At 43.5% G+C, this 24,689-nt stretch overlaps 2 protein-coding genes across 2 annotated transcripts; both read right to left on the reverse strand.

Moving 5' to 3' along the window:
* Positions 1-1,819: 1,819 nt before the first annotated feature.
* Positions 1,820-10,114, reverse strand: LOC148044044 (tubulin alpha-8 chain-like). Its single transcript, XM_087722858.1, has 5 exons — positions 10,030-10,114; positions 8,102-8,321; positions 5,618-5,766; positions 3,144-3,824; positions 1,820-2,166 (listed from the first exon to the last, which is right to left on the reverse strand). Exons 1-5 carry the CDS (start codon positions 10,030-10,032, stop codon positions 1,873-1,875), a joined length of 1,347 nt encoding a protein of 448 aa, XP_087578984.1. The 5' UTR covers positions 10,033-10,114; the 3' UTR covers positions 1,820-1,872.
* Positions 10,115-16,140: 6,026 nt separating this feature from the next.
* PEX26 (peroxisomal biogenesis factor 26) lies at positions 16,141-24,102 on the reverse strand. Its single transcript, XM_087722859.1, has 6 exons — positions 23,774-24,102; positions 22,779-23,035; positions 21,057-21,203; positions 19,116-19,429; positions 17,293-17,439; positions 16,141-16,763 (listed from the first exon to the last, which is right to left on the reverse strand). The coding sequence occupies exons 2-6, from the start codon at positions 22,997-22,999 to the stop codon at positions 16,660-16,662; spliced, it is 933 nt and encodes a 310-aa protein (XP_087578985.1). The 5' UTR covers positions 23,000-23,035; positions 23,774-24,102; the 3' UTR covers positions 16,141-16,659.
* Positions 24,103-24,689: the final 587 nt, after the last annotated feature.

Consider the following 24,689-nt stretch of genomic DNA (forward strand, 5'->3'; position numbering starts at 1 on the left):
ACTGCACTGGAAGGATTATTTTTTTAATTTCCCAGGAAGACCCACCAGTCAGATCCAGTTCCTGGATCTCGCTTCTCAGCAAAAGCAGAAGTCCTTGTTCCCCAAAACAGGGAAGAAACAAGCTAGGAAGCTTCCACAAGAGGCCCAAGTTGGAGTCATGCGTTGAATTAAGTCATGCTTGCTTGAGGCCTCAGATGATATGGGACGCCATCCATCATGACTTAACATTCTACAGGTCGTCCTCTATTTATGACCAGCTGCTTAGCTGCTGTTTGAAATTCCAACGCACCGACCTAAAGGGGTATTTATGACCGAGATTCAAAGTTCCAACATTCACCCCATGTTCATATATGAGTACATTTCAAATGCTTGGCAACTGGTCTTCATTTAGAGCTGTTTCCAGCACCTTGTGAACAGATGACCATGTTTAATGAAGGTTTTGCTGAAAACTGGTATTCACTTAAGGTTTTTTAGCAAACCCTACAACAAACCATTGGTTCACTTAACCTTGGTGTTTGCTTAATGACCACAGCAAAAGGGGCTTGACTGAATAACTTTAAAACCCCCATGAGTTAATAGGCAGGCTCCATTACAGTCATTTCTCGTGGACTACTTCAGAGGTCATATTCAGCAGGTTCTGACCAGTTCTGGAGAACCAGTAGCGAAAATTTTGGAGAATTGGTAAATACCACCTCTGACTGGCCCCACCCCCATCTATTCTCTGCCTCCCGGGTCCCAGTTGATCGGGAGGGAATGGGGATTTTGCAGTAACCTTTCCCTGCCACGCCCACCAAGCCATGCCCACCAAGTCATGCCACACCCACCAAAATACACCCACAGAACCAGTAGTAAAATGTTTTGAGTCCCACCACTGTACACAGTTCAAATAATCATGGTTAAACACTTCTAAAAGAAATATCCTGGCTTACTCTACAGGAGGAGGGTTTCTTAGTTAATTTTCACTTAGTTCTTACTTAGACTAGAATAACAGAGTTGGAAGAGACCTTGGAGGTCTTCTAGTCCAACCCCCTGCTTAGGCAGGGAACACTACACCACTTCAGACAAATGGATATCCAACATCTTCTTAAAAACATCCAGTGTTGGAGCATTCACAACTTCTGGAGGCAGGTTGTTCCGCTGATTAATTGTTCTGACTGTCAGGAAATTTCTCCTTAGTTCTAAGTTGCTTCTCTCCTTGATTAATTTCCACCCATTGCTTCTTGTCCTGTGGTGCTTTGGAGAATAGCTTGACTCCTTCTTCTTTGGGGCAGCCCCTGAGATATTGGAACACTGCTATCATGTCTCCCCTAGTCCTTCTTTTCATTAAACTAGACATACGCAGTTCCTGCAAACATTCTTTATATGTTTTAGCCTCCAGTCCCCTAATCATGTTTGTTGATCTTCTCTGCACTCTTTCTAGAGTCTCCACGTCTTTTCTACATTGTGGTGACCAAACCTGGGTGCAATATTCCAAGAGTAGCCTTACCAAGGCATTATAAAGTGGTGGTATTCATGTGACTTTAATTCTATCCCTCTGTTTATGCAGCCTAGAACTGTGTTGGCTTTTTTTGCAGCTGCTGCACACTGCTGGCTCATATTTAAATGGTTGTCCACTAGGACTCCAAGATCCCTCTCCCAGTTACTACTGTTGAGCAAGGTACCCCATATACTGTACCTGTGCACTTTGTTTTTGTTTTAGCCAGATCTGGTTGATATCACATAAAATGAACCCCTGACCAATAAATCTTTGTAGGCATGAATATGCTTTAGCCACCCACATAACAAGTCTTCTTCTTAGAGGTCTACAAATGTTTCTTTTTTTAAAAGAAAATTAGAGCGGAGACAAGTTAGTGCAGAGAGAGGAGCAAACTGTTAAATTTCTTCGCTGTCAAGAACCGAATCAAAGGAATCAGTCGCCACTTCCTCATAATCTTTTTCCAAGGCGGACAAATCCTCTCGAGCTTCTACAAACTCTCCTTCTTCCATGCCTTCGCCAACATACCAATGTACAAATGCTCTCTTTGCAAACATGAGGTCAAATTTGTGGTTCAGCCGTGCCCAGGCTTCAGCAATGGCCGTGGTGTTGCTAAGCATGCAAACGGCACGTTCTACCTGGGCAAGGTCTCCTCCAGGAGTCACAGTAGGGGGCTGATAATTGATGCCAACCTGGTGGGGAGGGAAAGAAGAAAACAGCAAAACAAAACAGTCTCTTTGAAACACGGGGGGGGGGAAGGCAAAAGGGGTGCATTGCCTGATTTTTGAACTGAGATCAGAGTCCATCATAGGTCCAATTTATCTATGTCTATCTATGTTCTATGCAGCCAAGTAATCAAAAGACGCTTGCTCCTGGGGAGGAAAGCTAAGGCAAATCTAGAGAGCATACTAAAAAGCAGAGACATCACCCTGCCAACAAAAGTGCGTATAGTCAAGGTTATGGTTTTCCCAGTTGCAATGTATGACTGTGAAAGTTGGACCATAAGAAAGGCTGAACGCCAAAGAATTGAGGCTTTGAACTATGGTGCTGGAGAAGACTCCTGCGAGACCCTTGGACTGCAAGGCGATCCAACTGGTCAGTCCTAGAGGAGATCAACCCTGACCGCTCTTTAGAAGGCCAGATCCTGAAGATGAAACTCAAATACTTTGGCCACCTAATGAGAAGGAAGGACTCCCTGGAGAAGAGCCTAATGCTGGGAAAGATTGAGGACAAAAGAAGAAGGGGACGACAGAGAATGGGGTGGCTGGATGGAGTCACCGAAACAGTTGGCGTGAGCTTAAGTGGACTCCAGAGGATGGTAGAGGACAGGAAGTCCTGGAGGAACATTGTCCATGGGGTCGTGATGGGTCAGACACAACTTCACAACTAACAACAATAATCTATGTCCTTTTTGAATCCACTACATCTGTAGAGTTAAAAATATGTGTGTTGCATTGGCAGTTAGGAGCAGAAAATCAGCTTCGTTTTAGATGAGAAGCATCCATAAGGAGCACATAAATTCAATAAACCAATTAAATTAATAAATAAACCCTCTGGCCCAAAATCAAGAGCCACTAGTTCTTAGCTCTCATCTACTCTTATTTCTACTGCTACTGCTACCTACTAGTAGTTAAGAGATCCCGGCAGCTTTTAATTATTTGCTCCTCACCTTGAAACCAGTTGGACACCAGTCCACGAACTGGATTGTCCTTTTAGTCTTGATAGCAGCGATCGCGACATTGACATCTTTGGGCACCACATCTCCACGGTAGAGCATGCAGCAAGCCATGTACTTGCCATGACGGGGGTCACATTTGACCATCTGATTGTTGACCTCAAAACAGGAGCTGGTGATCTCGGCCACGGAGAGCTGCTCGTGGTAGGCCTTTTCAGAGGAGATGATGGGCGCATAGGTCACCAAGGGGAAGTGGATGCGAGGGTAGGGCACCAGGTTGGTCTGGAATTCAGTCAGGTCCACATTGAGGGCACCGTCGAAGCGCAAGGAGGCAGTGATGGAGGAGACAATCTGGCTGATGAGACGGTTCAGGTTGGTGTACGTGGGGCGCTCAATGTCCAAATTACGACGGCAGATGTCATAGATGGCCTCATTGTCCACCATGAAGGCACAGTCAGAGTGTTCCAAGGTGGTGTGGGTGGTCAGGATGGAATTGTAGGGCTCCACCACTGCTGTGGACACTTGAGGGGCCGGATAGATAGCAAACTCCAGTTTGGACTTCTTGCCGTAATCCATGGACAAGTGTTCCATCAACAAAGAAGTGAAACCTGAGCCCGTGCCTCCTCCAAAACTGTGGAAAATCAGGAATCCCTGCAGCCCCGAACAAGTGTCAGCCTAAAAAGAACATCACAATTTAGATACTTATTTTCTATATCCATAATTTTTTTAAGAGTGGTGGCGCAGTGGTTAGAATGCAATCCTGCAGGCTACTTCTGCTGATCACCAGCTGCCAGCAGTTTGGATCTCACCAGGTTCAAAGTTGACTCAGTCTTCCATCCTTCCGAGGTGGGTAAAATGAGGACCTAGATTGTTGGGGGACAATATGCTGACTCTGTTAGAGAGGGTTGTAAAGCACTGTGAAGCAGTATATAAGTCTAAGTGCTATTGCTATAAAAATATTTTTACATTTTTTGGGTTCCCCGACTGAATTCTAAAACAGTGTCCTGGAAGAACTGGAGGTTCTACTGCAAATTGACTAATTTTAGTAGATCTACGTCAGTGGAAATCCTAGAGGTATATTTCTATTCACTTACCAAACATGAGAAGGAGAAGCTGTTCTCTTTTTCAAACTAGACTAGTCTGATAATCTCAGTTTAATTAACCTGCATTCTATTTACTAGGACTGAGATGAAAACAAGGCAATCTAACAAATGTTGCTAGATAGAAAGAGACCCTCTCCATTCATTGATGTAGCGGTGAAACAAATTGTTCAAGTCAGTAAATCTTGTATAGATTACTATATCCTGACAAAACTATGAAATTTTGGACAATCACAGAACAGTGCAAAAAAGGCAGAACAGGAAGCTCCTTGTTGCTATAATGGATGTTTTGATTTTTCCACCCCTTATCTGGTTACCCTAACACCGTGATGGTGAATCTATGGCACACATGCCACAGGTAGCATGTGGAGCCATATTTGCTGGCACACCAGCCAACCACGCCAGCTGATTTTCGGCCCTCTGGAGGACTGGGGGAGGCTGTTTTCACCCTCCCCAGGTTTAGGAAAGCCTCCAGAGGCTGGGGAGGATGAAAAACAGGCCCAGCGGATCAACTGAGAGTTCATTCCTGAACCTCCGGTTGGCCCATTGGAGACATTTTTCACCCTTCCCAGCCTCCGGAGGCTTTCCTGAAATCTGGGGACAGCCCCAACAGTCCAACCGGAAGTTCAAAAATGATCCGTTTCCGGCTTCCGAAGGGCCTCTGGGGCCCCGGGGGAGACCGTTTTTGCGCGGGGGGGACACGCATACGCAGATGGCCTGGGAGAATTGAAGTGGTGTGGGCATGTGTACACGCATGACAGCGCATGGGCACACAATTGTGGCACAACATAAGAAAAAGATTCACCATCACTGCCCTAATAGAAATGCCACTGGTGTATCAGTGACGTGCGGTGAGGTTTATGGCTGGTGAGGCAAAAAGAAAGCAGCTTTTGGCCACCCTGCCGCTATGTCCAACATAGAGGCCACCGCCCCGGCACTATGTCCGACATAGAGGCGGGACGCCTCTATGTCAGACATAGCGGCAGGGCGGCTTTTGCCCGCTTTCATGAAAGGAAAAAGGCAGGAGCCTCATCTACATAAGGAATTTTTTGCCTTTTAACCCTTGCTTAACTCTGCTCGAGTGATCATAAAGATAGACTAAATGAGGCACGTGGTTCTCCCGACTCCTCCTGTAGAGGGCACTTTTTTAGAGGCTTTTAAAAACAGTTAAGCACTAAGCAGAGTCATCCACTGTGACTCTGGCAGCAACTACCTCAGCCTTTTTCCTTTTACATTTTCTTTTCTTTTCATGATGACAGTGGTGAGGCTCTGCCTCCCCTGACTGCACATCACTGTGGTGTATGATGACTGCCTTCTAAGGAAATTGAACACTTTCCTTGGGTCATTTTCCAATTCTTTTCCACTTACCAGTTTTCGAATGCGATCCAATGACAACTCAATCCTGTCTTTACCAATGGTATAGTGACCGCGGGCATAGTTATTAGCCGCATCTTCTTTGCCAGTGATCAGCTGTTCTGGATGGAAAAGCTGGCGGTACGTGCCAGCCCGCACTTCATCTGTAAATTTTAAGAGATATGTTTTTTGAAACTTGGTGTTCTAAAAAAATCAGGAAGATTAGTGGCATATACCCACTCTGATGGCCTTCAGGAAAGCCGTAAAAACTTGGCTGTTCAGCAGGCCTGGGCCGGCCCCGACTAGAATGAATTTATGAGGGGTGACTGTTGTTTTAAATTGTATTGTTTTTTTGTTTTTTTATATTTCTTTGTAAGCCGCCCGGAGTCCTTTGGGATTGGGCGGCATATAAAGGCTTTAAATAAATTAATAAATGAATGAATGAATGAATGAATGAATGAATGAATGAATGAATGAATGAATGAATGAATGAATAAATGAATGAATGAATAAATGAATGAATGAATAAATAAATAAATAATGTATATTTGAAAAATTCATATCTAGGAGTCAGAAATGTATTTCAACATAGATAGCAGTACTAACTTCCCAAGGACTGTAAGCTATGGATGAATATAATATAGCTGTCTTTTGGTTATGGGTATAAGGAGAATTTTCTATGAGATTCCCAAGGTCCAACATACATTTCCAACAGGGGTGGATTCCGGCTGCCGCTACTGCCGGTTTGCTCAGGGATGCGCGCCCCCATGCATGGGTTTGATGTGTGCTGCGCGCGCATGTGCAATACAACAAAAATTGCTCTGTGCAAATGCAGAAGGCAAACACAAAATGGTGGTGCCTATGGCGGCGTCGAGAGAAATGGTTCGGGGTCGTGGTAGGCCTGGGTCACTGCCGGTTCCAATGACCCAGGCCGCCAAGTTACTAAGGGTTCGGCTGAACCAGGCCGAACCGGTAGGAACGCACCTCTGGTTTCCAGCTACAAAACTGTAACATATTTTGAACAATGTACTCTAAGGTTAAATATATATTCACTACCAAAACTGAATAGTTTACGATATGTGCTTCAAAAATTATTTGGAAGAATTACTGCAAAGCTTGTGAGCGTACAAATACTGCCAGCACCATACACAAGCAGGTCAAAATTATCAAGATGACAGGCCGAATTTTGTGGTGTAAGCCCTGTCTCTTTTAGGTTAGCCTATCGTCTTGGCTATTTGTGAGTGCCTTGACTTTTGATGTCACGGCTTACAGGCTTTGTAATGGTCATAAATCGAGGACTTCCTGTAATGTGAAAGATGTGGTAGTTCTGTGACTTTAGATCCTAGGTATTTAGGGTTTCAAAGATGATGGCAAAACCATATACCGGAGCTGGACTGTAAGTTAGTATTTATATCGATAAAAACTTGGATGTGGTGGAATGTAATCAGAAGTAGCAGGACCGAGTGGCTCTTTCTCAAAGGGCAAAGAGACAGCAAAGTTTGGAAAACCTGGTAGGCAGGAAAAGAGGAAGTGCTGTGGCCTGTCGGCCAGCGGCCCCTCCAGCAGCTGAATCAGAGGAGGGGGAGTCAGGGTCAACATCCAGGCAACCTGAGAGCTCCGAGGGGGAAGAGGGAATGGAGCTGGCAGAGAGAGACAGAGAGAGGCGGAGCCTGGGCCATCTATCCTCAGGGGAAGGTCAACAGCCCCCAGGTCTGGAAGTGGTTGACGAAGAAGAGGAACAGCTGGGTCCAGTGCCTGATGCACGGATGCACAGAAGGCAGAGGAGAGGAGAGCAATGAAAATCCATGGGCCGATCCTTGGGAAGGAAGAGCCATCGCTGCTAGCGAAGCCCCACCTTAGCTCTGGGGATAAAAGGCAGGGGGCAGAGATGAATAGATGTGGCAGACAACTATTCATCTTCTGGCCGGCCAGACTTATCAGCCTGAGAGATAAACCTTTTTACTGGGGCCGCCAGCACTCCTAACAAAGGAATCCTTTGAGTTCACTTCAGAGGGTTTGTCATGTTTGGGGAGCTGGGTCAGAACAGAAAGGTTGAACCCCTTTAGCAATTCACAGAGTATATCTATAGTTATTACAGATAATTGCTTTAGTCTGGCAAGATTCTGTCTGTAGGTGTATAGCAAAAAAGAAAATACTCAGAAGTAACTCTACATGTTGTTCTTGATTCGTTGACAGGATAAACACCTTGCACTAAATCAATACCCCAATAATTTAACCTGAAGAAGCCCCAGTTGGTTGGGTTCCTTCATCACTTAGCCTAAAACCATAATTTACCAACAATGGCTGGGATTGTGCAACATGATGAGCTCCAGATAAACAACTATGTTATGGCATAACATTACACATAATCCAATTTCCTAAATCAAATTAAGCCACATCATTGAAGTACCGGGGGGGCGGGGGGCGGGAATCAATAATATTAGTCCACAGAAAGTCATGGAATTCGACACAAGGCGTGTTCCTTAATGATTGACTCACCAACTACCGTTTGCTCCAAGTCCACCATGATCGCCCGTGGCACATGTTTTCCGGTGCCTGTCTCTCTGAAGAAGGTAGCAAAGGAGTCATCATTATTGAATTTGTTATTCTCAGCAAAGGTGCCATCTGGCTGGATCCCATGCTCCAGGCAGAAGAGTTCCCAGCATGCATTGCCAATCTGAACTCCAGCCTGGCCAACGTGAACAGAGATGCATTCGCGCTGTAATACAAAAAGTATAGCATTTAGATGACACACGACAAATTATTTTGCGCCCTTCCTCTGGAATCTCTTAAATTAACTTGCACGCATAGCTTAGAAAAGGCTAGTTACGGATTTAGTGTCCAAATACAGCCACATGAGCTGAGCAAGTCTACAAGTGAATACATGCGATACGACTGAATGCTGGAAATTGATCATATTGTGATGGGTCCTGAAAACATAAATAGGTGAATCTTCATACCATACTTAGCTTTGGTTTGCTTAACTGCAGTTTAGTTAAATAAGCCATAATTGGTTCAATTGACACAACGTATTAAACCATAATGCATGCCGGGTTTTGCTTTTTGGATTTTCAGTAAAATTCAATCCCTGGGATTTGAAAATCATGGTTTATGTTTGACTAACACAATCATAGGCTTCCAGTTAAAATCAATTCGAGGTCATGTGTCTCATTCCATCACACGAAAGGGGAAAGAAGAAAGAGGTAAGGAGAGGAGGATGGAAAGGAGAGAAAGAGGAGGAGAGAGGTAGAAAGGGGAAGAGGAAAAGCAGGAGTAGGAGAAAGGTGCGGGAAGAAGGAAGGGGAAGGAGAGAAGGGAGGAGGAAAGTAGAGAAGGGAGGGAGGGAGAAAGGAAAGGGAAAGGAAAGTAGGATGGAAGGGAGAGAAAAGGAAGGAGAGAGGGTAGGAAGGGAAAGAGGAAGAGCAGGAGCAAAGGAGAGGTAAGGGAAGAAGGAAGGGGCAGGAGAGGAGGAAGGAAGGAAGTAGAGAAGGGAGAGAGGGTGAAAAGAAAGAGGTAAGGAGAGGAGGATGGAAAGGAGAGAAAGAGGAGGAGAGAGGGTAGGAAGGGGATGAGGAAGAGCAGGAGTAGGAGAAAGGTACAGGAAGAAGGAAGGGAAAGGAGAGGAGGAAGGAAGAAAGAGAAGGGAGGGAGGGAGAGAAAAAAGGGAAAATAAGGTGGTGTTACAACAGGAGGAAGGGATGGTAAACAAAGCAACCCAAACTGTATATTATAACCTATTAAATGAAATAATAAATGTATAAGAATGATAAATGTTAAAACACCTGTAACCAAACGACATGCTGTATGTGATGATGGGTTTTTTCTTTATCTTTTGTGGTTTTTTTTCTTTTTGTTTTTTCATTGTTGTGTGTATGTGTTGTCCATGTAATAAAAAAAAATATTAAAAAAAACCAACAAGAATTATGTTGTCAGTGCAGAACACCTGCTGTTTGGACATACCTAAATCTGAACTCTGTTTTAAAATGTTCAGAAATTGTTCTTTGTGTTGAATTGAAATCCTTATTTTGGTGATGTAAACCTGCTGTTTGGACCACCTTCTTTTCTTCTGTGTATCTCCATGCTGAGCAGCAGCTAAATGTCAACCAAAGTAAACAAATTCTCTAGCCCTATCATCCCTGAGATGGCATCCTCCAGATGTCTTGGTCTCCTATCATCCCTAGCTAACAAGCTGGATCGGTGTCTCTGAGGCTGAGAACAAGAGCAATGCAATCCAGTTGTGGAAGAGTTATCCAATGAGCATTCTAGTTCTCTAGGACTTCTCTATATTCCATTCTTCACCTGGACTGATTCTCTAACAGCCTGCCTACTCCATCTCTTTAGACACAGTCAAGGGTAGAAGGCAAATGGAGGAAGCCTTCTCTTTGCCCAACTTAGCTTCCCAGGCACTTGGGCACTTCCTTACTTACCATGGCGCTTTCAGTGGTGCTCACGTCCCTTCCAGATTAGCACAGCAGCTACGGATGTTGATGCTCCCACTGCTGTCCTGCTTCTAAGCACCTTAGCAACAAGGGGCTCAGTCCATGCATGGTACCTCCAGGAAGTGTCCTTGAGCATCATAGTACAAGAGGAGGTCACAATCACCCCTGGCAACTTCCCCTGCTCTCCTGCTTTCCTGCCCATTGACATCAATGGACAGGCACCCCAGTCTTTGGAGGTGGGTTTCATAGGATCCGTCTGCCGTGTATTCACTCAAAAAGTGTAATTTGTATCTTCTCCATCTTCAGCTTGTTTTATGAAATCACCCAGGTGCTGACATACTCAGACAAAAATGCAAAAAAAAACCATTCCATTTTCTCCCTACACTTTATGGATTCCAATAAAAGCATAATGAGAATCCCATGAGTCAAAATAGCAATAGCAATAGCACTTAGGCTTATATACCACTTCACGGTGCTTTCCAGCCCTCTCTAAGCAATTAACAGAGTCAGGCTATTGCCCCCAACAATCTGGGTCCTCATTTTACTCACCTCGGAAGGCTGAGTCAACCTTGAGCCTGGTGAGATTCGATCTGCCAAATTGCAGGCAGCTGGTGTTCAGCAGAAGTAGCCTGCAGTACTGCACTTTAACCACTGTGCCACCGTGGCTCAAAGACCATTTCTGCTGGGTTTTCTTATCTGAACAGGACAAGATCTTTCTCACTATCGCTGAATGGTCTCATTTTCATCCACAAGGCATTCTAAGCGGTGGTGAAATTCAAATATTTTTTACTACCAGTTCTGTGGGCATGGCTTGGTGGGCATGGTGTGGCTTGGTGGGCATGGTTTGGTGGGCATGGTAGGGGAAGGATACTGCAAAATCTCCATTCCCACCCCACTCTGGGGCCACCCAGAGGTGGCATTTGCCGGTTCTCCAAACTATTCAAAATTTCCGCTACCAGTTCTCTGAACTACTTAAAATGTCTGCTACCAATTCTCCAGAACCTGTCAGAACCTTCTGGATTTCATCCCTGATGCTAGCACAAAGATCCTGAGCCCTGGGATCCACCATTGACCGTATCCAAGATGGGTAGCTCTTGTTTGATAGTACAGCAATCCGAGAATCAGCCAAGTAAGAAAATTAAGGAGTTTTATCATTGATATACTCATGCAGTTTCAATTAAGAAGTCACTGAGTAACATTCAATCATACTTTCATCTGAACTGGCTTTAAAAGCAGTTAGATTTACTATTCTGTGAGCTGAACTATACGATAAAGCATACTTTGGTCTGTGCCCTAACATCAGCTGGGATTAGGTCTTGTGGGAATGGGGACATCCCTGTCCATAACAAAATATATCTGAAGAAAAGTTGGCATGATGATTCTCCTTACCATGTTTTTTTTTTCTGCCTCTGGACTGGATTATTAGAACTACACTATCTAGTGGTGCAATGTGTTGCTGATGTGACAGCATATTACTACGCAACTGGTTTCCAGGTAAGAAAATGGGCATCTATTATGATTTGCTACGCAGGCACCTGTGAAAAAGATGTGCATCTATTTTGCCTTAGCCCTGGTATACCCAATCTATGTGCTATATCACGAGTTGTTTGATTTTACATGTTTTATTTTTATTTATTTATATAATATTCAATTTTCATCAAACAGTGTGTGGTCTGGGTGGGTACAGTTATATTTAGTCATATTGCACATCTTTGTTGTGATATTCATCCCCATCATATTGAAAATATAGTAACCTAATGATATCATAACATTAATACTTAACACCCTCTTCTTTACAACTCTCCACTTTACCATTTCCTCTTTTTATATCTCCTCCTTTCTGTTTCTGTTATCTAGACAATGATAAAACATGTCCCTTATAAAAAAAAAAATTGGTTTCTTCTTCATCCTTAATAGTGTTTATCTGTCCATTTCTACACATTCTAGTGTTTTCTTAATTACATTCCCCTTGGATGGAATCTTATCATTTTCCCATTGTTGCGCAAATACAATTCTTGTTGCAATCAGTATATGCAAAATCAAGTATGTAGTCTTGTTATCATATTTTTCTGGTGGCATTGGCATCCATCAATCTCAAAAGTCTATGGTATCATGCTCTAGAAAGAGGTAAAGCTGGAGTGTTCCTCTCCAGAACATGAAGCCTGGGTAAATTAATATGGAGGATGGACTGTTACCCAAGCAGCAGATCCCCCCTCTCCACATCGTTGAAATACTCCAAGGGAATGGCAGAGCCGATACAATTGATTCCAGCTACGTCGCAGAAGTTACCAGAACGTGATTGTACACAATCACGAACTGCTTCCGGGACTCCGACTCCGGATTTTGCCTTGAGGTTGACTCCTGAAGCCTTTTCCAGTAGCGGATATAGCCACAAGGCAGTGGAGGTTTGTAATCAGAGTTTCCCTTCTTCTAGAAGATGGTCCTGCCATTTTATCTGCCTTTGGGGCGCAGAGCCCTCTTCTGCCTTCAAAACTCTTGACCATCTTCTCCTGTAACCCTGGAAAAGGGCTCTTACGAGGTGCTACTAGCCAGTTTTTTAGGGAGGTGTAACTCCTCCATCACTCACCCTTTGTCCTGGCTTGTGAGAGGCAGAGCCTGGCTTCCCAAACGTTGCGCCCAGGATGGCGGGTTTAATTTTTCTGGTAGAATGCTTGATTTTAGCTCAGTGTGCTGTTAAACAAACCATCACTTATTTGGTGAATGAACCCAGCCTTAGAACCAAAGTGAATTAGAGCACTTATTTTAAGAGTTGTTGCTTCCTAAAGGTTTAATCTGAAGAAATAGGGGGGGAGGGGAAGTTTAGAAGGTTTGAATGCCTCTTGATGTTTGACCTTCCTGATTACAGTTGCTAGGAGATTGTGGGCAGATCTGACCGGTTGTTGTGTAAATTACTCTCAAACAGAATCCTCTTTGGAATCTATGATGAGTAGACAGGTTTCAGATGAATAATTTGTGAGATGTGTGAGGGGAACCGTTCCCTTTCCCTTTATACACAATCATATAAAAATTAATTTCCAAACATTTCAGCTAGCTAGGAAATGTCTCTTTGGAATTCCGTTGCCCACTAAAGACTTCAGACCTCTTCCATTTGGCAGGTTTTTCAGCTTTTATTTTGTTCTGCTTTGTTAAGCTCCACTTTAGCTAATAGTGTTGGGTCAGCATGTCCTCCCCAGAGTTCCACTTAGTATTATCCTTAGCTTGTGAACTATAAAGTCGTGATGGCAAACTTATGGCATGCGTGCCACAGGAGCCATTTGTCAGGGCACGCGAGGCGTTACCCTATCAGCCAGCCAGCATGCATGCACACACTGGCCAGCTGACTTCAGCCTTCTTTTGAGGCCATTTTTCGCCTTCCAGAGGCTTCCTTGAAAAGCCTCCTGAAGGCTCCGGAGGGCTAAAACCGACCCTATGAGCAAACCGCAAGTTTGTTCCTGAACTTCCAGTTTGTTCGTAGGGCCGTTTTTCGCGCTCCGGAGGACCTCCTGTGTGTGTGTGTGTGTGTGTGCTGTTTTCACCTTCCCCATGCTCCTATAAAGCCTCTGGAGCCTGGGCAAAAAAAGCATGCCAAAAACAGGGGGGAATGCTGGTCCTGCACACATGCACACTGGGGTCCTGCGCATAGCATTATGGGTGTGGCATGCTCATGCACGACCCCCTACGCTCCCCCCACTTTTGGCACGCGATCCAAAAAACGTTCGCCATACTGCTATAGAGTATGCTGCTGCCTGCAGGAGAGGTATTTGTGGTCAAAATATAACTCAATTTATCTATTGCAATTAAGGGACATTGAGCTTGTCAATCAGAAAGGTTGCCAGTTCGGAGGTTCGAATCCCTAGCACCGTGTAACAGAGTGAGCTCCTGTTACTTGTCCCAGCTTCTGCCAACCTAGGAGTTTGAAAGCAAGTAAAAATGGGAGTAGAAAAATAGGAAATGCCTTTGGTGGGAAGGTAACAGTGTTCCGTGCTCCTTCGGCGTTTAGTCATGCCGGCCACATGACCACGGAGAACGTCTTTGGACAGCACTGTGTCTTTAGTTTTGAAACGGAGATAAGCACCGCCCCCTAGAGTCGGGAACGACTATCATGTATGTGCGAGAGGAACCTTTACTTTTACCTATCTATTGCAATTGCATAGACAAAGCCAAAACAAAAACTGGGGGTACAGATCAGCGTTACAGAAGAAGGAAAATAAATAATTTATTTCATTCATTAGCTTTCTAAGGCTGTGTTACTGCTGCTTTCATTCTGACTCTGGACAGCATTCAATATTCAGAACAAACAGCTGAAGCGTAGAAGTATAGATCAGCATTCTTTGCGAACAGATGTTTTGTATCCTGAGTGAAATAAAAATGTAGCTTTCTGATGCTTGGGAATACTTTTGAAAACAATGCAGTTACAAGCCACTCTGCTTTAGTGGTTAAGGCGCTGGACCAAGGGCAAGGGATTTTGAGCTCTAATCCTGCCTTACACACGGAAGCCAGTTGACTGACCTTGGGACGGTCACACCCTCACCGCCCTAAGAAGCAGGAGACAAGGTCAAAGTGCTTCTGAAATAATTGCCTAGAAAGCCCCTGGCATTTGTCCACGTAGCTGCCAAGAATCAAGATTGATTTGAAGGCAAGAAAATAAAACATTATAAGTGGGTATCCTCCCTTGGCAATATGCCATTCTTCTTTGTTTACTCTTTCTTTGGTAGAGAAAGACGAAAGATGCCAAACAAATAAAACCAAAACACTTTTTAAAACATCAAATAGACATTAAATGGGTACAGCAACTAGTTTAAACAACATGTAATATCATTTGCTTAAACCAGGTGCTGTCCCCATTTAATGTCTATTTAATTTTTTTTAAAAAAAAAACATGCAAAAAATGATGATGTAAAAAAACCAAAATGATATTACACGTTTTAAACAACATGTAATATCATTTGCGAAGTGATGCGGTAGCTCAGTGGCTAAGACGCTGAGCTGGTCTATCAGAAAGGTCAGCAGTTCGGAGGTTCGAATCCCTAGCGCTGTGTAACGGAGTGAGCTCCTGCTACTTGTTCCAGCTTCTGCCAACCTAGCAGTTCGAAAGCACGTAAAAATGCAAGTAGAAAAATAGGAACCACCTTTGGTGGGAAGGTAACAATGTTCTGTGTGCCTTTGGCGTTTAGTCATGCCGGCCACATGACCACGGAGATGTCTTTGGACAGCGCTGGCTCTTTGGCTTTGAGATGAGCACCGCCCACTAGAGTAGTGAACGACTAGCACATATGTGCAAGGGGAACCTTTACCTTTTTAATATCATTTGCAAATTTCTCCCACCCCTGAAAATGATTGTTGACCCAGCCTAACCCTTACAAAATAATGAGCAAAGTTGCTAAAAGCATTATAGCTCTTCCTTAAATAAAGACCTGCACAGAAAGTCACAAGAATCTGCTATCACTCATTAGCAAGGACTTTTTTTTTTTGGTTATATTTATATGCTACCCATCTCCCGGATAAGGTGACTAACCTTATCATAAGGTGACTAACAAGTCAAGAAAAGCAATGTCTACTCCCCATGAAAATGCCCAGGGCTCTGATGAGTAAAGGGATGAAAGCAGAGTTGGGGTTAAGGTGATTAATTATTTCATATCTTGCATGCTGCACTGGCAGCTCAGCCATGAAAGTTAAAGAGGGAACTACTTAACCCGATATGGCTTCTTTGCTTTCTCTGGAATCGCTTCTTCTTGAGCAAAAACACTCATAAATTTTAAATGGAATCTGCACCAACTGTTTGCTCTCCAGATATGATCTGATGAATGAGGGCAATGGGGTTGGTTTGTCATCCCATCTGGAAGCAGCCAGTGTGATGGAATGTTGTGGACTGGATCGCCATGAGAGAAAGGTGTATTCCAGAGCAGGGGTCTCCAACCTTGGCAACTTTAAGACTTGGGGACGTCAACTCTCAGAATTCCTCAGCCAAACAAGTCTTAAAGTTGCCAAGGTTGGAGACCCATGTTACAGAGGAATAAGAGGCAGTTCAGTTTAGTTTTGTGAGACAAAAAAAGGTGAGACATTGCCTCCTTAATAGTTTTCAAGAGAATATGCTTGATGTAGATAGTAGAATGCTTTAGTCGGGCAAGATGCCGTCTACAGGCATAAAACAAAGAAATCTACATGGAAGAATCCACAGGTGTCTTTCTTGGTTTGGAAGGCCTCACAGCCAGGTAGAGACGGGAAGAAGAACTTCCGCATGACAAATGTATATCAGGAGAGGAGAGGCAGGCACAGTCTTGCCCAGATAGAAAAAAAACGTTTAATGTCTCCTTGGCAAAGTGAAGATTTTAAAAAAACCTGAAATAGTCTGTCACGCCTTGATCTCAATGTTTACTTGGAAGCAAATGTCACTCACTCAAAATGTACATGCTTCTAGACAGGAATGAGCACAAAAAGCACATTCTAAAAAGACACCTCTTCATATGGACTCTTGTATGTCATCCATCCATATCTACTGTCAGAAGACATTCTTGTTCTTGGAGGAAACTCCTGTAGCTTTATGCTCAGTATTGTCCCCAAACTTGCAAGGTTGGCTTGGGAGCATTTCATGGTACCCAGGGATGACAATAGAGCAAGTTAATCTTGAACAGGAGGTCTTCTACTTGGAGGAAATAAAGCCAAACGAGCTTGATGGAAAAGTTGGGTCAACCTGTAGAGGAAGGGTAGAGAAGATGGGGATGCTAGGAGGGAGCGGAAAGAGAATAGAAGAAAAATAAAATTAATGCCTTATGTTAATTTGCTTGTGGCTACAATACACCTCCAACTAAATTGGGATCCTTTTGTGATATTAACACTGTTTTGAAAGGCAGCCTTCCAGCAAGAATGTTCTTTGCCCCAAACTAGAAAAACAGGGAAATTCTACAAGAAGAGGAAGTAATTAGGAAAATTCTGACTTGTGCTGAAGTGGATAAATTGACGTGGGGACTGAAGAATAAAGGCGAATCAGAATATTATAAGATCAGGGACAAATTTTATCAATGGTTGGAACAAAAAAGGAAAGACCCAAAATAAGCAATGACTAAGATTTATAGAATGGAGATTAGAATTACATCAGACGTTAAATATAGTATGAAACTACCACCAGTGAAAATGAATAAGATAAAAACAAAGCATCATGGTTGGAAATACGATATTTTTATATTTGTAAATGCTGAATAGATCAACTGGTTGCTAACATTTTTCAATCCCACCCCTGCCTGTGTCCCCTACCTGGATCAAGTCTCACTACAATGAGACATAACAGGAGAGCCACCAGAAGTGTCTTTTTGAGGGGGATGGAACTGAAATGGCTTGCCAAAGACTCCAGTGCTCTTCTCAGCTGGACCAAAATGGTCAACATCCTTTGAGACACCGAACCTGCAGCACAAGAGAAAGAAAATTCACAAGGGAGAAGACAAGGGCCAAGAACACCAAAACTGAGCTTTCTCATTTCATTTTTTTTTAAGATGAATGACTTTATATATTTTCCTTGTGGTTTTAATGGAGATTCTTTTAAAACATGAACTGTTATTTAGTGTGTTATTTATATAACCTAGATTTATTATAGTAGTTTCTGACATTCAAAGTTGAACACAATGTGTAAGCTTTACTCAATTCTTTCTAAAATATCTCAAAAGATGGGATCTATATCTATCTTGTTCATTGTTTTTAAACAACTGCATAATTCTGCTTTAAAAGGCACACAAAGCTAATTTCTTCCAAGTCTGTCAAACATTTTTTGGTGAGTTTGTTACACACTAATCATCATAGTTAATCAAATTAAGAAGCTGGTTTTCTTATTCTGAAATAAGATGTAACCTTATTACATTTTACTACACATTAATTAATCTGCTGTGATAGGACAACTTTGTTGCCCCTTATTTACATTAGCTCTGTAGATTATAAATTACAGCATCCTTGTTTGGAGTTCAGGTAACATGTTACACTTTAAAATGACTGGGCTCTTTATGTGTTGCTGTGTTTTTCAAGATTATTAATCACTGTTAGATTATCTATTCACCTAGCCTGGTACCAACTCCTCTTAGTGACAGTGATATTCTATGATTCCACTCTGGGATCTTTCCTTTTCCTTTAACTAAAATTGTAAAGGATTCAACATACAATGTTTCATGAGTAAATTGTAAAACCTCTAAGTTAAGGAAGCTCAGTAACTAAAACACTGAGCTTGTCAATCAGAAAAGTCGACAGTTCAGTGGTTCGAATCCCTAGCGCAGTCGGAGTGAGCTCCCGTTCCTTGCCCCAGCTTCTGCCAACCTAGCAGTTCGAAAGCATGTAAGAAATGCAACTAGAAAAATAGGAGCCACCTTTGGTTGGAAGGTAACAGCGTTCCGCGCGCCTTCGGGTTTAGTTATACTGGCCATATGACCACAGAGACATCTTCGGACAGTGCTGGCTCTTTGGCTTTGAAACGGAGATGAGTACCACCCCCTAGCGCTGGGAATGACTAGCACATATGTGCAAGCTGAACCTTTACCTTTACCCTTAAGCTGAATGGAATCTACTGTAGACCTGTTTTTGCTCGTGATTGAAATTATTGTAGTTTCAATCTGCCTCAAGGGGAAAGCTGCTGGGAATCAAAGGCATATAAATTAAATCTATAATTAGCAAATCCAGCTGTTGTGAAATACAGAGATCAAAACTATGTCATGCAAGAGAGCCACACTATGTGATGCAAAAGGAGAGAGAAGACTATGGATCTTTTTTTCTCCTTGGACCTGTTCAACAATTTTATCAAGAGAACTCTTTGCTTGTGCCATCAATCATTCAGATGTATAAGGCTCCTGCCTTGAGCAGGGGGTTGGACTAGAAGACTGCTGAGGCCCCTCTTCCAGCAATATGGTTCTGTGTTCTACTGTATGTACCTAAGGAAACAGGACTGCCAGAACAGCCAAATTCTAGCACTGAATGGTGATGCTTTAACCAACCATTAGTTTAGCCGAAGTTCAATGCTCATTGCAGGCAATGCTGCACATGATTTCACAAGGCCAGACAGAATGTTTGGACACTCGGCGTTCCATCTACAAGAATCCTACCCAACAGCGGCTTCCATGACATCTCTGGCTGCTCCTCGGGAATTGGAGATGCTTCTTCTATCTTTAGCCACTGATCCTTCTTTTCTTGAAGGGTTTTGTGCATATCTTCTCGCTGCTCCTGGCTCAAAGCTTTGCAACCTTGGATCAGCTCCTCTGCCTTTGAAAAGTGTCCGAGTGGCAGGAGCACATGGAAAAGATAAAGCTGAGCCAAGAGGCCATAACTTGACAAGTCCTGATTGGATGGGCAGTATAACCAGTCTCCACCAACCTCTAACATCACTTGAGGTTCTTCCACTTTGCTATGGAGGAGGATGCTAAAAGAGAATAGAACGAATAAACACTCTAAGTCATGTTTAACACATTCATATTTCAATTGGACATGTCTTAAACATTCAAAAGTGCCACATACAGAGTACCAATAAAATATAATCCATGAGCTCAAAGGATGCAAAATATTGTACTAATTAGACCTCTCAGCTTTTTTTGAAAGAAATGGGGAAGCTGGCAAAGTGAAGGATGTGCCTCCAGCAGAATCTGTATTTCCAGAAATTCTTAGGGTTTAATAAGGATTTTCAGAATATTGAAAATTATGAAAAGGCTTAGTTTGGCCATTCACTTATCAGGAAAACCTTTTCCTGCCATGAACTACATTCCAGTGAAGATAATTTGACAGAAGCCAAGAAAGGTTCTCTTCTATCTCTCTTTCTCCCCATCCCACAGGATGCCATAAATCTGCTTTTAACAGAGACCTGATGTTTCCCGCCTCATTTCCAGGCCTCCATCTTATTGTCTTTTCTTCCTTTGAGTATTTGTCACCTGCACAGAATCACGCTGTGATTCTGCAATATAGTGGACTGAGTACACGAGAGAGATTACGTTTTACTTTGCCTGGATCATGGACTGCACTGATTGGCCATCAGCCAATCATATCTTTTCAGCTTAACCCACCTTACAAGCTCATTATGACCATGCACATGAGGTAGCCTTGTATAAACCATCCTGAGCTGATGGGAGAAAAGACAAACATGACTGCAGAAAAATAATAACCAGAAACTCTCTAATGTATTTAGCCAAGCATGCCACTGCAAGATAATTTAAGGCGGTGCAGTTTTGCTTCAATTGCCAAAACATTTTAAGTAGTTGCTCTCAGAAAGTTAACGTCTAGAACAATGATTTGAGTGTTTTTTTTAAAAAAAAATTGAATTGCATGCCTACTGAAGATTAAAGCTGACTCAGCGAGCATAGAAAAATCTAGTCTCAACTCATTCCTGATGTAAGCAATATTCGTCTAAAAACATGACAGAATTGTTGCCTATTATTAAACTAGAAACCAGGAGCTACGTTCCTGGAAGTACCCATAATTCTAGAGCAGTAATGGTGAACCTTTTCGTCACCGAGTGCCAAAAATTTCAAGCGGAAAGGTTGCATGCGCACATGCGCACTCATTGGGGCTGCAATTTGGAAAAGCCGAACGTCCTGGTTCTAGCACACATGCACGCCTGACAATCAGCTGGCTGGCGTCCATGCGCAGGCCCGTTTTTGGCACTGCTGTGCATATGAAGGGATCGTGCTCCAGAAAAGCTGAACTTCTGGGTTCTGCTGCGCATGTGCACCCAACAATCAGCTGGCAGGTGTGCATGGGCGCACTGGTTTTCGGCACTGCCACATGTGCAAAGGGCAGCTGATTGTCACTCGCTCATGCGCGCCAGAAACCCAGAAGACAAACAGGCAAGACCACACCTGCCGGGCGATATAGCTTCGAGTGCCACTTTGGGCACGCATGCCATGGGTTCACCATCATGGTTCTAGAGTAAGATTAAGTTGTAAACATTCTTAATGTTTAGCTTATTTTAGGTGGGAGCTATTTACAGAACCTAATATTCCTCCTTGGGATGGAGCAGTATCTGATTCGCCATTCAGGTGCAGAAAAAGGGGACTCACCAGAGCTCCAGAACTTTGGGGGGCCAACCTTCAGGTTCGTGGTAGTACTGAAGAATCCATGGGAGGACCTCTCTCCATCGATCCATTTCTGCCAAAGATTGGATGCCAATAATACACAAGGAGCATTTCAGATCTTCAGAGCTGATTCTGGAAGACAGATAACACTCTATGTGTACATTGGTGTACAATAAATTAAAAAAACCCAGAAAAAACTGTAGTCCTATAAGCGATCCAATTGCAATATCTGCTCCAATTCTAAGGCTGTAGTTATCCTCTAAACTACAGCTTGCTTAATCAACCACATTAGGGTTTATGTCATAAAACTCAATCATTAAGATTCACTTTCCAGTTTGCAAATCTGCTAACAAAAAGCTTGACTTCGGTATTGAGTGTGTGCTTGGTTTAGATTGGCAATATAAGTACCGTATTTTTCGGAGTATAAGACGCACTGGAGTATAAGATGCAGCAAGACTTTGAAGGGGGGGGTTGCACTCTGCAAACCTCCCCAAAACGGCCTATTTTTCACAAAAATGGGCCCGTTCCTCCCCCCCCCCAAAAAGGCATGAATAGCCTTTAGAGAGCTTGCTTGGAGGGGTGGGCAAAAACGAGCAAAAAATGGGCTCGTTTTTCGTACAAAAAGGGCATGGGTAGCCTTTAGGAAGCTTATAGAGTGCTCCTTGGGGCTGGGTGGGGGCAAAATTGAGCAAAAAAAAGGGCCTGTTTTTTGCTCATTTCTGCCCTCCCCAGCCTCCAGGAGCTCTCTGAAAACCTTCTGCAAACTATGCACAACCATTTTGGTGAAGGAGCGGGGTTTCAGGAGGCAAAAAACGCTCTATTCAGTGTATAAGACGCACCCAGATTTTCAGCCTCTTTTTCGAAGGGAAAAAGGTGTGTCTTATACTAAGTAGTCTTTGACAGGACCTGCCGCTTAACAACCACTCAAAATTAAGACTGATTCCGAAAAGGTATTTACCACCTGGTTCTGAAGTTCCAACAGCATCACGCCTTGCAATTATGTGACTACTTGTCGTGGGCTCAGCAACCTGCCTGCTTTTACAACTGTTTGCAATGTCCTATAGTCAAGTGACTGTTTTATGACTTTTTTGCCAAAAATCAGCATGTATTTCCAGTTTTGACAAAAATGTCCCATAACTAGCGATGGGTTCACTTTACAACTGCAACAGTTTACGGCTGCTGCAAAAAAGGTCAGAAAATCGAGTCCGTCATGTGGGCGACCCACTTTATGGCCGTGATGACTTATGACCATAATGAGCAGGCTCCATTACAGTCTGAGGATTCCTTGTATTGTTGCCGTTTCACTTTTTTCCAGTTACATTTATTGTTTTGCTGTTATACATTTATAAATTACTTTGCGGGCTTTTATATACAGGTCAAAAGATTTGGAGAACGGCTGCCCCAAAATTAAATAATGTGTCTACCATTCACTCTTTTAGTGTCCCCATATAATACGTCCCCTTCATTCTTTAGACTTCCATTCCTATTCCAGATCAATAAAAATAAATAACTATAAACCATTCCCTTAAAAGCAAAGATAAGAACATAGGTTTTGTCTAATTCCAATTTTGATCAGCCCAAGCAAGCACACCTAATAAAATGGATGGGTCAAATAGTCCAACAACATCTAAAAGAATGCATGCTGTTAAGAACAATCAATTCCCAGCTGGTTCTGAATTCTCACTCTTCATCCCAGTTGGCACCTACCTGTCAGAATCGCCATCATTTTCCAAAAGGCTGTGGAAGCCTCTCTCACATCTGTCCACCGCCGCAGCAAAGTCCCTGTCCAAAACCAGGAGTTCAGCCGCTTCCTCTAATAAGGAAACTGCTTGGGGTGCCGCTGGACAGAGAAGGCTGGGCTCGCTGCTTCTTAATAGGCCCCTTGCCCTAGCAACGGCAGACAACGTCACCGGCGAATCGTTCTTCATTATGGCATGATCCTCAAAGTCAGCTCTGCTGGAAGCCTGGGGAAATTTTTACACAACAGGGCGTCAATCAAGTTTTGGAATTTGCTTTGGTGATTATTGGGTTCTCCTAAGACACTCCCAAGATCACCGCAGATGGGGACTGCGGCCAAGAAATTAAAAGACACTTTCCTCCTGGGGAGGAAAACTATGATAAATCTGGACAGCATTCTAAAAAGCAGAGATCTCACCCTGCCAACAAAAGTGTGTCTCATCAAGGCTATGGTTTTCCCAGTTGCAATGTATGACTGTGAAAGTTGGACCATAAGGAAGGCTGGGCGCCAAAGAATTGAGGCCTTTGAACTATGGTGCTGGAGAAGACTCCTGCGAGTCCCTTGGACTGCAAGGTGATCAAACCTAGAGGAAATCAACTCTGACTGCTCTTCAGAAGGCCGGATCCTGAAGATGAAACTCAAATGCTTTGGCTACCTAATGAGAAGGAAGGACTCACTGAAGAAGAGCCTCATGCTGGGAAAGACTGAGGGCAAAAGAAGAATGGAAAGACAGAGAATGAGGTGGCTGGATGGAGTCACTGAACCAGTAGCGTGAGTTTAAATGGACTCCAGAAGATGGTAGAGGACAGGAAGGCCTGGAGGAACGTTGTCCATGGGGTCGACTTCGCAACTAACAACAACAACAATACACTCCCACGTTTAACCCCACCCCGGTCCATGCAATTAGTTGCTAACAAAAGGGGGGAGGATTGAGGGGATTGCAACAGCTAGTACTGTATCTTACCAACGGATTTCACCTTGCAGTCTTCAGTACCCAAGAGGAAAAAAAAACGAGCAGTGATAACGATCTGGACAAAGCAAAAGACCAGCTCCAAGTGTAGCTAGGATGGTTTATTAGCTCTTGTAGATCCTTGTCCCCAACCTTTTTCTCCCCCTCCAATCCTTGCAAAAACAACCGAAACGAGTTTGTTTTTTCCTTCCCCGCCGGCTGCAAAAGAGATTCCAGCAATCCGACTCTGCTTCACCGGGACTGCACAAAGTGCATTTGCTGCAAGCAAAGCCCGGGGGGAAAATTCAGTAGGAAAACACGAACGAAAAACCTGGCAGAGGAATTCCGGACTACAAAGACCAGAAGGCTCCTTTTTTACAGGAAGTAGTTTTTTTTAAAAAGGGGAGGAGCAGGAAGTGGGGTGGGGATTCCTACCGTGCCGGCAAACCTTAGATTGTCTTTATTTTGCGCTGTAGTTGTTGCATTTGTGCAAAAAGAGCGTGAGGGGTGATTCAGTAGATCTGCCTTTTCTAAAGATTTCGCAGATCTGATCTTTCTGAGGTTTTTTTTAATCTGCATGCTCCAATATTGATATATGTCCATCTAGCCCCTCCCGCCCAAATTTCTAATTAGCAGCCAACGACCTCAGTCTATGCCAGGGGTGTCCAAACCTGGGAACTTTAAGACTTGTGGACTTCAACTCCAAACTTGGAACTTTAAGACTTGTGGACTTCAACTCCCAGAATTCCCCATCCAGCCATGCTAACCCTAACCCATGCTGGCTGGGGAATTCTTGGAGTTGAAGTCCACAAGTCTTAAAGTTCCCAAGTTTGGACACCCCTGGTCTATGCTAAACTTAGAATAACAGCGTTGGAAGGGACCTTGGAGGTCTTCTAGTGAGTCCAACCCCCTGCTTAGACAGGAAGCCCTA

This window comes from Thamnophis sirtalis, unplaced genomic scaffold, assembly GCF_051295495.1.
Source record: "Thamnophis sirtalis isolate CommonGarterSnake01/CBP01778 unplaced genomic scaffold, rThaSir2_p1.2 scaffold_9, whole genome shotgun sequence".
NCBI classification, from domain to species: domain Eukaryota; kingdom Metazoa; phylum Chordata; class Lepidosauria; order Squamata; family Natricidae; genus Thamnophis; species Thamnophis sirtalis.

Coding starts and splice junctions, on each gene's coding strand:
- LOC148044044 (XM_087722858.1), bottom strand. Junction 3,825..5,617: donor TGGATCGCATTCGAAAACTG/GTAAGTGGAAAA, acceptor TGTTCTTTTTAG/GCTGACACTTGTTCGGGGCT. Junction 2,167..3,143: donor GGTGTCCAACTGGTTTCAAG/GTGAGGAGCAAA, acceptor CCTCCCCACCAG/GTTGGCATCAATTATCAGCC.
- PEX26 (XM_087722859.1), bottom strand. CDS start 22,999: ATGAAGAACGATTCGCCGGTGACGTTGTCTGCCGTTGCTAGGGCAAGG. Junction 19,430..21,056: donor CCCAAAGTTCTGGAGCTCTG/GTGAGTCCCCTT, acceptor ATTCTCTTTTAG/CATCCTCCTCCATAGCAAAG. Junction 17,440..19,115: donor GTCATGGAAGCCGCTGTTGG/GTAGGATTCTTG, acceptor CTTGTGCTGCAG/GTTCGGTGTCTCAAAGGATG.